General features: G+C 42.2%; 1 protein-coding gene across 2 annotated transcripts in view; it reads right to left on the bottom strand.

Annotated features, from left to right (window-relative positions):
• Window positions 1-3,574: 3,574 nt before the first annotated feature.
• Window positions 3,575-13,472, bottom strand: part of LOC122552309 (intercellular adhesion molecule 1-like) — a 41,729-nt gene continuing 31,831 nt past the window's right edge. For both annotated transcript variants that reach the window (XM_087983517.1, XM_087983516.1), the window contains 3 exons: window positions 7,580-7,825; window positions 6,914-7,222; window positions 3,575-6,027 (listed from right to left, as the gene is read on the bottom strand). In XM_087983517.1, coding sequence (XP_087839643.1) covers window positions 5,792-6,027; window positions 6,914-7,222; window positions 7,580-7,825 — 791 coding nt within the window. In that variant the 3' untranslated portion in view covers window positions 3,575-5,791. The remainder of the gene's footprint in view (window positions 6,028-6,913; window positions 7,223-7,579; window positions 7,826-13,472) is intronic.

Genomic DNA, 13,472 nt, shown 5'->3' with positions numbered 1-13,472 from the left:
AGGCAGATGAACTCAGGGCATGGTTAAGAACTTGGGACTGGGATATCATAGCAATTACAGAAACATGGCTCAGGGATGGGCAAGACTGGCAGCTTAATGTTTCAGGATACAAACGCTACAGGAAGGATAGAAAGGGAGGCAAGAGAGAAGAGGGAGTGGCATTTTTGATAAGGGATAGCATTACAGCTGTGCTAAGGGAGGATATTCCCGGAAATACATCCAGGGAAGTTATTTGGGTGGAACCGAGAAATAAGAAAGGGATGATCACCTTATTGGGATTGTATTATAGACCCCCTAATAATCAGAGAGAAATTGAGAAACAAACTTATAAGGAGATCTCAGCTATCTGTCAGAATAATAGGGTAGTTATGGTAGGGGATTTTAACTTTCCAAACATCAACTGGGACTGCCATAGTGTTAAAGGTTTAGATGGAGAGGAATTTCTTAAGTGCGTTCAAGACAATTTTCTGATTCAGTATGTGGATGTACCTACTAGAGAAGGTGCAAAACTCTTTATACTCTTGGGAAATAAGGCAGGGCAGGTGATTGAGGTGTCAGTGGGGTAGCACTTTGGGGCCAGCGACCGCAATTCTATTCGTTTTACAATTGTGATGGAAAAGGATAGACCAGATCTAAAAGTTGAAGTTCTAAATTGGAGAAAGGCCAATTTTGACGGTATTACACAAGAACTTTCGAAAGCTGATTGGAGGCAGATGTTCGCAGGTAAAGGGATGGGTGGAAAATGGGAAGCCTTCAGAAATGAGATAACAAGAATTCAGAGAAAGTATATTCCTGTCAGGGTGAAAGGGAAGGCTGGTAAGTATAGGGAATGCTGGATGACTAAAGAAATTTAGGGTTTGGTTAAGAAAAAAAAGGAAGCATATGTCAGGTATAGACAGGAGAGATCGAGTGAATCCTTAGAAGAGTATAAAGGAAGTAGGAGTATACTTAAGAGGGAAATCAGGAGGGCAAAAAGGGGACATGAGATAGCGTTGGCAAATAGAATTAAGGAGAATCCAAAGGGTTTTTACAAATATATTAAGGACAAAAGGGTAACTAGGGAGAGAACAACACAACAAGCAGGTAGCAACTGTGATGAAGTGCACTGAGCAGGGTCGTTGAAGAGACCCTTTCAAAGGAAAGGGTGCCTTTGCAGGAAGGACGCTTCGAGGGAAGAAGAATCAAATAGACAAAGGATTTCCCCAACCAGATGTAAACCACAGGCTTAAATCCACATAAGAAATGTGGGCGGCACGGTGGCACAGTGATTAGCACTGCTGCCTCACAGTGCCAGAGACCCGGGTTCAATTCCCGCCTCAGGTGGCTGACTGTGTGGAGTTTGCACGTTCTCCCCGTGTCTGCATGGGTTTCCTGCGGGTGCTCCGGTTTCCTCCCACAGTCCAAAGACGTGCAGGTAAGGTGAATTGGCCATGCTAAATTGCCCGAAGTGTTAGGTAATGGGTAAATGTAGGGGTAGGGTGGGTTGCGCTTCGGCGGGTCGGTGTGGACTTGTTGGGCCGAAGGGCCTGTTTCCACACTGTAATGTAATCTAATCTAATCTAATAAAAAAAGAATAGGACCCCTCAAAGATCAGCAAGGCGGCCTTTATGTGGAGCCACAGAAAATGGGGGAGAAACTGAATGAATATTTTGCACCAGTATTTACTGTGGAAAAGGATATGAAAGATATAGACCATAGGGAAATAGATGGTGACATCTTGCAAAATGTCCAGATTACGAAGGAGGAAGTGCTGGATGTCTTGAAACGATTAAAGGTGGATTAATCCCCAGGACCTGATCAGGTGTACCCGAGAACTCTGTGGGAAGTTAGAGAAGTGATTACTGGGCTTCTTGCTAAGATATTTGTATCATCGATAATCACAGGTGAAGTGCTGGAAGACTGGAGGTTGGCAAACGTGGTGCCATTCTTTAAGAAGGGCAGTAAAGACAAGCCAGGGAACTATAGACCGGTGAGCCTGACCTCAGTGGTGGGCAAGTTGTTGGAGAGAATCCTGAGGGACAGGATGTACATGTATTCAGAAAGTCAAGGACTGATTACAGATAGTCAACATGGCTTTGTGTGTGGGAAATCATGTCTCACAAACTTGATTGCATTTTTTGAAGAAGTAACAAAGAAGATTGATGAGGGCAGAGCGGTAGATGTGATCTATATGGACTTCAGTAAGGCGTTCGACAAGGTTCCCCATGGGAGATTGATTATAAAGGTTAGATCTCATGGAATACAAGGAGAACTAGCTGTTTGGATACAGAACTGGCTCAAAGGAAGAAGACAGAGGATGGTGGTGGAGGGTTGTTTTTCAGACTGGAGGCCTGTGACCAGTGGAGTGCCACAAGGAGCGGTGCTGTGCCCTCTACTTTTTGTCATTTACATAAATGATTTGGATGCAAGCATAAGATGTGTAGTTAGTAAGTTTGTAGATGACACCGAAATTGGAAGTATAGTGGATAGCGAAGTGGGTTACTTCAGATTACAACAGGATCTGGACCAGATGGGCTGAGAAGTGGCAGATGGAGTTTAATTTAGATAAATGTGAGGTGCTGCAAATTGGGAAAGCAAATCTTAGCAGGACTTATATACTTAATGGTAAGGTCCGAGGAAGTGTTGCTGAAAAAAGGGACCTTAGAGTGCGGGTTCATAGCTCCTTGAAAGTGGAGTTGCAGGTAGACAGGATAGTGAAGAAGGCGTTTGGTATGCTTTCCTTTATTGGTCAGAGTATTGAGTACAGGAGTTGGGAGGTCATGTTGCGGCTGTACAGGACATTGGTTAGGCCACTATTGGAATATTGCGTGCAGTTCTGGTCTCCTTCCTATCGGAAAGATGTTGTGAAACTTGAAAGGGTTCCTGGATGTTGCCAGGGTTGGAGGATTTGAGCTATAGGGAGAGGCTGAACAGGCTGGGGTTGTTTGCCCTGGAGCATCGGAGGCTGAGGGGTGACCTTGTGGAGGTTTACAAAGTTATGAGGGGCATGGATAGGATAAATAGACAAAGTCTTTTCCCTGGGGTCTGGGAGTCCAGAACTTGAGGGCATAGTTTGTGAGAAGATTTGTAGCTCAGGTGCTCGCTGTTGTGGTTCTGTTCGCCGAGCTGGGAATTTATGTTGCAGATGTTTCATCCCCTGACTCGGTGACATCCTCAGTGCTTGGGAGCCTCCTGTGAAGCCCTTCTGTGATCTTTCCTCCGGCATTTATAGTGGTTTGAATCTGCCGCTTCCGGTTGTCAGTTCCAGCTGTCCGTTGCAGTGGTCGGTATATTGGGTCCACTCATCCACAGATTCAATCAATAAGCACATCAACCTGGAGCTGCCAGAGGATGTGGCGAAAGCTGCAACATTTAAGAGGCATTTGGATGGGTATATGAATAGGAAGGGTTTGGAGGGATATGGGCCGGGTGTTGGCAGGTGGGACTAGATTGGGTTGGGATATCTGGGTCGGCATGGACGAGTTGAACCGAAGGATCTGTTTCCGTGTTGTACATCTCTTTGACTCTATGACTCTATCTGTTATTTTGTACAGTTACAGTGAAATGTAGTCATTGTGTTAATTCACATTACAGCCACAGGGTTTGAAAATTTTAATTCAGCATTACAGCAACTGGATCTGATGGTCTAAGGATATTACACAGTGTTCCCAGTGGTCAGATTATAGGTAGATTCAAAGATTCAATTTCCTGTAATCTGTTGCTCACACAAAATAGTTGCATTTAGAGACGAGGTTTTAGATCAGTGCTCATTTTTGACCATGCACACGTACAGTCCCCCACGCTGCATTTGAACAGATGGGTTGGAGTATCTTTCCACTTTTCATGTTTTAATCTTTGATCCAGACTCTCTGATTTCTTGCCAATGACATGTTAAATTCTGTGATTTCTCCTTGAACTTTAAAGATCTCTGCTCTTACATTCTGTTAGGTTCATTCCAGTCAAAAAGTAAATCATGATACTGAACGACTCAAAGTTCAAATATTCTTTAAATTCTTCAGCAAATTCTTTCCAGTGCTCTCCAGATTTCAATGTTTAGAATAAAACTGGCTTTTATTTTAAAAAGCATTGTTAGTATCAAACAGGCCAAATAAAACACAAGATAAAAGGTGAAATAATTTTCCCTGAATACTCTGACAAAAAGCTAAAAATCACACAACACCAGATTATAGTCCAACAGGCTTATTTGGAAGTACTAGCTTTCAGAGCGCTGCTTCTTCATCAGGTGACTTCTTTCAGATCACATTCCCGAGATAAATTAAGGTTTTATAAAGAAAAAGGTGACATCTCAGCTCAGACAATACATTAAAGGTGTGAGGTTAGAGTCTGTATGCATTCCAATCTTGAGTCAGACTGGTTCTGTTTCCAAAATTTGCAGAATTGCATTTGCAGATACATTCTATATTATTCAAAAAGCACACACTGTGTAGGCAGTCAATGTTTTTTATAATCCATGTGACATCTTACAAATTCCTACTTTGGAAATAGAACCAGTCAGGCTCAAGATTGAAATACATACAGACTCTAACCTCATACCTTATGATGTCACCGTTTTTTTATAAAACCTTGAATTATTTCGGGAGTGTAACTTGAAAGAAATTCTGGGATTTAGATATTAACAAATTGAAACCTGCAATCCATTCTACAAGATGAAAGGCTTAACAGTAATCTAGGTTTATTCAATATATTGCATTAGTGAATGACACTATGATGTTTTGCCATATACTGTGTCATATGATCCTACTCCACTAGCTACCTGAGAAGGGAGCAGTGCTCCAAAATATTGTACTTGCAAACAAACCTGTCAGACTATAATGTGGTGCTGTGTGATTTTAACCAAAGGAAATCACTTCCACCATCTTACTGAGAATCTCCTGCTTTGGCCAAATTCTGAATACAGCAGTTAATCAGAGAGTCTGGCTGCATCGGTGCAAATCACAGCTTCCATGGGTCTGTCAAGTTTATGTAGTTGTAAGCACTGAGGAGAAAGTGAGGTCTGCAGATGCTGGAGATCAGAGATGGAAATGTGTTGCTGGAAAAGCGCAGCAGGTCAGGCAGCATCTAGGGAACAGGAGAAACGACGTTTCGGGCATTAGCCCTTCCCACTAACAACAAGGTGGAGAAATTCAGGATGAACAAGAACAGCACAGAGTTCAGGCTTGAGGGTACACCTGGCTACAGCTGCATAATCCTTGAATCCCAATAATCTGAACCCTGTATTTACCCCTCTCAGGCATAACGAATTCCAAATATTCATGATCCTTGAGAAGTATTCCATGCCCATCTGCATCTTAAATATGAAATCCCTTATTCTCACACAATGGTCCTTAATTATTGGTTGTATTAAGGTTTAAGACAGAGAAGATCAAAAGCATGGTGTCGTTGAAGCACATGGATGGAATTTTTAAATTAACGATGTTTCAAAGGTAGTTTCCATTTTATCATCTTATACAATATACGTCATAAAAAAACAATATACAACCAAAACAACATAGCGCAGTCTTCATGTCAGCTCGTGAGAAAATAGTTATGTTTATGGAGCTCTGAAGTTAACAGAGATGAGTCTTTCCAAATGCCATAGTTCAGGTGACTATCTACTGTTTGTGAAGATCAAATTAAAAGTTTTACCACAGTAATTCAAAAATTGCCGAAAATATAGAAAGGATTGTCAGTAACTAGTTGTCTTTACAGCTGGTATAGACTTCAACATGGCAATGAGTGGCACCCGTCAGTAACTACATGTACAACAGGACCACTGGAATATTTTGCAAAGTCAGGGCGTGTAACATCTTTATCATTGGTTCAATCCATTTGTAAGTGTTTCACCATGATATGGGTCAAGATTCTTTAAAGGAACATTCTGCTGGTGTTCATGCCCATTGGGGATCTGTAGATTTTTGTTGGGTTTTGCATTCTGTACATTATAATGTCCTCTTTTATGGGCACTGCATTTCCAATACAAGGCCATCAGTGCAATTATCAACAATACTGCTGCTATCACCACCACGACTGGTATTATCCATCTTAAACCTATGAAAAGAAAGAAAGAAAAGATACACAAATCATCAACAGTCCAGGGAAATATATTGATTGCAACATGCCCGAGGATTTCCAAAATCTGTGGATTATAAACAAAGGGTATTTTCCGATGGAATGTCCTGTGTGCTTTATTCAGCTCTTTCATGGCTGTTTTCCTGCTTGTATTCTTCACCTTCTTTCATTCTTCCCACATCACACACCACTCCTTGGCAGTCTGCCCTAAACTCACTGTCAATTCCCTATTTACATTCCGCAGGAATTTCACACTGGTAAGTAAATTTAATGTAATGTTCCACACGTGATGTCAAGATTTCATTTAAGGTGGTTCAGAATTTCCAGAAATCTTAATTATTCTCTGTCTCTTACATTGCGAATAGCATGATGAAATCTCCTGTCTATCTTTAAGTTTCCAACCCTAATATTCATTTGTATTTTCCCCGAGACACTGATTTGAGCTGCTGTGTTTGCAGTACCTCCAGCTTGTACTTTTTCACTGCTTTTCCCTGTTGCTCCCATCACAATGAGAAGTGAAGCCCAGAGACATGTGCTGCACTCACTGATCTGCCAAAACTCTGCACCATGGAGTCGCAATGTGTGGATTCACAGCCATGAAGTGTCCCACTCCTCCTACCTTGGAGTTATTTCCCCAGGCAGGTGGGGCAAACACAGAGCAGGAGGACGGCGCTTCTACACACAAAGAGGAACACATGCAAGAGAGTCTCACTCTGAACCACCCGTACCCAATGTACCAAAGGCCAGTTACAGAGCAGCATTGTTAGAGGCAGGCAACAGTTTATCCATTTGTCCCATTGTCAGGAAGGGTGCAGTAAAACAGGAGCCCAAACTAGTAATGACAATAGAAATATTAGATTCTGACCTTTGACCCTGAGGTCCACTTCCTTCTCATCAACTCCATGTTGATTGGTAGCTCTACATTTATAAATTCCTTGATGCTCTGAGGTTACGTACGGAATGTGCAGAAACCCAGAGGGACCAATCTCAATGTTGCTGCCGTTACAGGGGTTTACCCACTCTAATGTAGGTGAGGGTCTTCCATTGGACTTACAGCTTATTGTAATTTCATCACCTTTAGTAACTTCTACTGGAATGCTTGACATGGTTGTGTTATTTCCTGATATGGTTTTGTTATTTACCGATATGGTCATGATTGTGTCTCGTGGTTTATCTGGAAGAGAGAAGAAAAAGATGAAAATAGGCAGGTAGACCCACAGGATCACTGATACAGCTCCCCAACAGGGCTTCAATTAACAGGATGTCCAAACCTCCCACATACCGTGCTGTCATCTATCTTCCAACAGTCATTTCAGAACAGGTGAATCTCTGCAGTCGTGTTATAGCCTGGGACATACTTTCAGTCATCTGTTATTATGAGGTATATTCACAGTGAAATGCAGTCATTGTGTAAATACTAATTCAGGTTTACAGCTACTGGGTCTGACGGTCTAAGAATATCGCACTATGTTCACAGTGCCCAGAATAAAAGTAGAATCAAAGATTCAATTTCCTGGATTCTGATACTCACACAAAATAGTTGCATTTAGAGATGAGGTTTTAGATCCGTGCTCATTTTTGACCGTGCACACGTACAGTCCCCCATGCTGCATTTGAACAGATGGGATGTAGAGTATTTCTCTGCTTTCCATTCTCCCATCTTTGATCCAGACCCTCTGGGGATCTGGGTTCCCTTGCCCATGACATGTTAAATTCTGTGATACCCCTTCAATCCAGTTTTCTTGAGCTTTAAAGATCTCTGCTTTTGCTGGTGCATCTGTAAAATTCATTCCAATCAAAAATTAAATTATGATAATGAACAACTCAAAGTTCAAATATTTTTCAAATTCTTCTGCTACTTCTTTCTCTGTAGATTTTAATGTTTAGAATAAAATTGGTTTCTATTTTAAAACCCAGTATCAGTATCAAACAGCACCAGGCTAAATAAATAAATAAAAGTGGAATAACTTTTCATGAATGCACTGAAAGAAACAACATTCTGAGAGCTGCTTTTGAGAAATTTCATAATTATTTTGGGTTTCTGTTGGGATTCTGAGTAATTGAGGGAAAAAAATGGCCAATACATTTTAGTGAGGAGCTCTTGTCATAGAATAATTATAATATGCTTTTTAAATACTGGGATATGACCTGAGACATGGGTAATATAAAGAGTAGCAAAGGGAAAGCATTCCTAGACTGTGTTCAGGAGAATTTTCTCCAGCCGTAAGTGTCCAGACCAATAAGAAAGGAGTTGTCTTCAGAGAAGAAATGGTCTGGGCACAGTCAAGGTAAATTCCCACAAATGGGAAAAGGGAGACAAACAAATGCAGATCTCCCTTGATGTCAAAGGAGATGGATATTCAGTAAAGGATGTGTGTTTATGACATGTGTCAGGTAGTAATTACAGTTGCGAACCAAGTACAATACAGAAGGTTCAGAAGTGATGTTAAAAAGCAAAATGAGAAACAGATTTGTGGACTCATCCGCTTTATCCTTGATCACAACGTCTTCACCTTTGACAACCAGTTCTTCATCCAGACACATGGAACAACCATGGGAACCAAATTTGCACCCCAATATATCAACAGTTTTATGCACAGGTTCGAACAAGACTTCTTCTCTATGCAGGATCTCCAACCAACATTATACACCAGGTACATTGAGACATTTTCTTCCTCTGGACCCATGGCGAGGTGTCACTGATAAAACTACACAGTGACATCAACAAGTTTCATCCCACCATCAAACTCACCATGGACTACTCTCGACTATCTGTCTCATTCTTGGACACATGCATCTCCATCAAGGATAGACACCTCAGCAACACACTCTACCGCAAACCCACCGACAACCTCACAATTCTACACTTCACCAGCTTCCACCCAAAACATATTAAAACAGCCATCCCCTAAGGACAAGCCCTGCGCGTACACTGGATCTGCTCAGATGAGAAGAAACGTGATGGACACCTGGAAGTACTCAGGGATGCCCTCACAAGAACGGGGTAAAATGCCCAACTCATCGACTCACTACACACATACACATACACTCTCTCACACTCACAATCCCCAACTCAGACAGATACACACACACAGACAGACAAAGACCCAAATACACACATATATTTTATGGGGTGAATTTGTACTTGCAGGGTTACATTGTACTTTGTTGAAAAACTGCATGCATTCATGTAGAACTCTGAGCTCAAAAACTGCATGAATTCATGTAAAATACTGTTATCTCACTTTTTAGATTGGAATCAATCTAAGCATCATGGCACAGACAGAGAACACAGGGGGCTAACACCTTCAACATATTGTCAAGCTATCACCATTGTTAACAGCTAACCTGAGAATGCAACTTTTTAAAAAAAGGTTTTGTGATTTACACATGAAAGAAGTGAAACTATCATGGTATTCTAACAGATGAAAGGCTTAACAGACAATCAGTTTTTCAATGTATAATTTCAGTTACATCACACTGTAAATTTTTGCTATAAATTCTGTGTGTTAGGATTGAGCTCTCCACTATTACCTGATGAAGGAGCGACACTCCGAAAGCTAGTGCTTCCAATTAAACCTGTTGGACTATAACCTGGTGTTGTGTGATTTTTAACTTTGTACACCCCAGTCCAACACCAGCATTTCTAAATCATGACTTCTTCAAAAAGGTTGTAAAGATTGAACCAGCAATTACAGACTCATCAGTTAAACTTTGGCAATGTGAAACAATTGCTGATAAAACAATTAATCATCATATGAAAATACTTTATAGATGTGGAAGAATCTGCATGGTTTTTTTTTTAAAGAGTCACTTTAGATCTGTTGGCTGGATGGTTGGTTTATGAAGCATTGTGATACCGACAGTCTGGGTTCAATTCCCATCACCAGCTTTGGTTACTATGAAAGACTCTCCTTTTCAGAATCTCCCCTCATCTGAGGCAAGGTGATCCTCAAGGTATATCACCATGAGTCATCTCTCTCTAAGGGGAGAGTAGCCCTTTGGTCTGGTCAGACAACGTTGACACAATAATATCAACAACAAAATAAAGGAAAAGTAGTGTCTAAGTAACTTGGAGTAGTTTAAAGACTCTGATAGAAATAGTTGATGCGGACAAAGATGTTGAATAGGTGTACAGGCTTCCAAAAGGTGTTTGATACTGTACCACACAACAGATGTTTGAGGAAAGTGATAGGTCATGGAATAAAAGGGACTATACCAATGAGGATACAAACTTGGCTGAGTGACATGAAATGGAGAGTAACAGTTAATGAATACTTTTCAGGCTGGAAGGCTTGTGGTAGAGTTCCCCACAGTGTGGTATAAATACCTCTAATTGTATTGTTGTAAATGTTCTTAGATCTTGTGTAAGGTACAATTCCAAAATGTGTTCATGTCACAAAATGTGGAAGCATTGTAAACTGTGAGGAGGACAATGTCAAGGTAATCTATAAGGGCTGAAGTAGGCAGATGGGTGACAGAGGCAGTGGCACAGTGGTATACAGTTAGCAACAAGTTGTCCTGGGAGGCTTCAACATTGAATCTGGACCCCAGAAAGTAACATGACATTTGGTCAAACATGGACAAGGAAACCTCCTGCTGATGACCATAATCCCCTCCTGTTCTGAATTTGTACTCCTTCACCTTGGACATCATTTAAAGGAAGCACTAAGGTTAGCCGGGTGCAGAATGTACTCTGGGTGGGACACTTCAATGTCCATTGCCTAGAGTGACTTGGCAGCATCACCACTGACTGAGCTGTTCACTAGACTGGGTCTGTGGAAGGTCAAGAGAAAACCAATGAGAGGGACAAGCAAACTTGACCTCATCTCTACCAATTTACCAGCTGCAGATTAGTCTATCCAAGACAGTAGGAGTGATCACCACGCAGTCCTCATGGAGACAAAATGCTGTTTCCACATTGAGGATACCCTTCATCGTGTTGTGGGCTCCATTAGTGTGCTAAATGGAATACATGACTTGGAGGTGCCGGTGTTGGACTGGGGTGGACAAGTTTAAAAATCACACAACACCAGGTTATAGTCCAACGGGTTTATTTGGAAGCACTAGCTATCGGAGCGTCGTTCCTTTATCAGGTGGTTGTGGAGAATAAGATCATGATCACAGAATTTATAGCCAAGGGAGTCCAGTGTTACAGAGATGTGATACATTAAACAGTTTTAGATTAAATCTTTTGATCTTTTAGAATAGGATATGATGGTTTCTGTTCTTTGATATATAAATCCCAGAACTTCTTTTAAATTACATACATTTCAATTAGATTACAGTTGTCTTGAACGTCCCTCACCTCAGCACCAAGAACTTGTGCTGCTAAGCCAATGAGGTTACCAGAATGCAACAGTTTTCCCACATGAAAAGAATTCTTGCACAGGCACCTTCCACACCGTCAGGATGGTGTTTAGGACCTGGAATGTCAGGACCCTTACGGACAGTGATCGACCAGAATACCACACCACCATCATTGCTCAGGAACGCAGGAGCTATGATCCTGACATCACCACCCTGAGTGAAACCTGGTAGGCAGGGGAAGGACAGCTCAGGGACAAAGGTAGTGACTACACCTTCTTCTGGAAAGGCAAGGCTGAAGGCTTCATCCTGGAGTCGGCTTCACCATCAAAACTGAACTGGTGCATGAACTGAAAGGCTCCTCCTTCGGGGTAAATGAATACCTCATGACACTTTGATTCCCCCTTGATGGGAATTAGTATGTCACGATAGTCAGTGCATATACACCAACTCTCAATGCAGCAGATGAGAACAAGGAGAAATTCTACTCCAACCTTGACCAGTCTCTCTCTCACGGGTCCCTGCAGCAGACAAACTTATCAACCTTGGCAACCTCAGTGCCAGAGTCAGCAAAAGTGCAGAGCTCTGGGACAATGCGATCAGGAAAGAGGGAGCAGAGATGCAAAACTCCAATGGCACCCTTTTCCTGATCAAATGCTGAGAACACAACCTCCTCATCATTCACACACCGTTCCACCAAAGGGACAAATACAGGACAAGGTGACAACACCCCCTCTCCAAACACCCCACCTCCTTGACTGTGTCATTGTCAGATGAGGGATCAAAAAGATGTTAGAATCACACGTGCCATGACCACAGCCAGCGACTGCTGGATGTGCCACCACCTGATCCGAGTCAGGATCAACATACTTCCAGACCTGTATCAGAGGAGACAACAGAAGCAATGCCAAAGAACATTCAAAATGGAGACAATGAAATCCTCATCCCAACTTAAAGACCGGGAGAAAATAGCCTCATACAATCAACTCGTCTCCACAAACCTAGTGACTCTCAGCAATACCGTGTCACGGATCCCAACAGTCTCTGATCCATCCTTAAGACTGCCATTATCACTGCCTGTAAAATGCCAGTCAGCCAATCCACCAGGAAACACCAGGAATGGTTTGATGAGAATGATATGGAGATTAAGGAACTACCAAGCTGGAAGCGCATGGCATTTCTGAGTGTAACACAAAAACTGTATCCTCTATAATGGAAAGGTAGGTTTACAGGTGACTGAAGGCTGAGGAACAAAACCAAACCCACAACATAAAAAACGGGTGGAGAAACACTGGAGATCCAATAAATGGCTGACAGCCATGGTGTGATGGGTTTCTTCTGTGTTGTCAAGATGACATACAGACTAAACAGCCAAGGCCTCACTCCACTGCTGGCCAACGACAGAGTGACTCTTATCAAAGGTAAAGAAACCATCAGAGACCTCAAGCAGGGCTCTGTCATTGATCTGAGCATTCTTGAATGCATCCTACAGCATTCTACACACCATGGGCTCAGCAATACCCCAGCCCTGCACGAAATAGAGAAGACTGTCCGCCATCTTAAGAACACTCAGACAGTTAGAGGAGACAGTACACCCACTAAGGTATTGAAGTGCAGAGGCAAAGATCTACTGTTGAATTTCCACACCTTTGTCTGCCTTATCTGGAATGAGGAGAGCATCCCAGGACAGCTCTGAGATGCCGTAGTTCTGACCACTTTCAAAAAAGGAACAAGTCCAAATGTGGTAACTACAGGAGAATCTCCCTGCTATTGATGCCAAGGTCCTCCATAAATATTTCCTCCCTGTGGCTGAGGAGCTCCTGCCAGTGTCACAGTGTGGTTTTCAGCCATGGAGAGGCACAATGGACATGATTTTCATCATGCGACAGCTGCAGGCGAAATGCAGAGACAAAAACCTCCCCTGGAATTGGCTGCCTTCGAACCTACAAAGGCCTTTGACACTGTCTTTGAGCATATGCAGGGTCCTTTTCTGTTTTGATTGTACCATGAAGTTTGTCACCATCCTTCACCTGCTCCAGGACAAAGTGGAAGTCAATGGTCAAAGACCATCAAAAGTGGAGGAGGAGCATCCAGAAAGGTATCGAGCATCTCCAGCC

The sequence above is a fragment of the Chiloscyllium plagiosum genome, unplaced genomic scaffold, assembly GCF_037043375.1.
Source record: "Chiloscyllium plagiosum isolate Xiang-an unplaced genomic scaffold, Cpla_swu_hap1 HiC_scaffold_45, whole genome shotgun sequence".
NCBI classification, from domain to species: domain Eukaryota; kingdom Metazoa; phylum Chordata; class Chondrichthyes; order Orectolobiformes; family Hemiscylliidae; genus Chiloscyllium; species Chiloscyllium plagiosum.
Note: the sequence above shows the minus strand (reverse complement) of the source record. Positions and strands in the feature narration are given on the sequence as shown.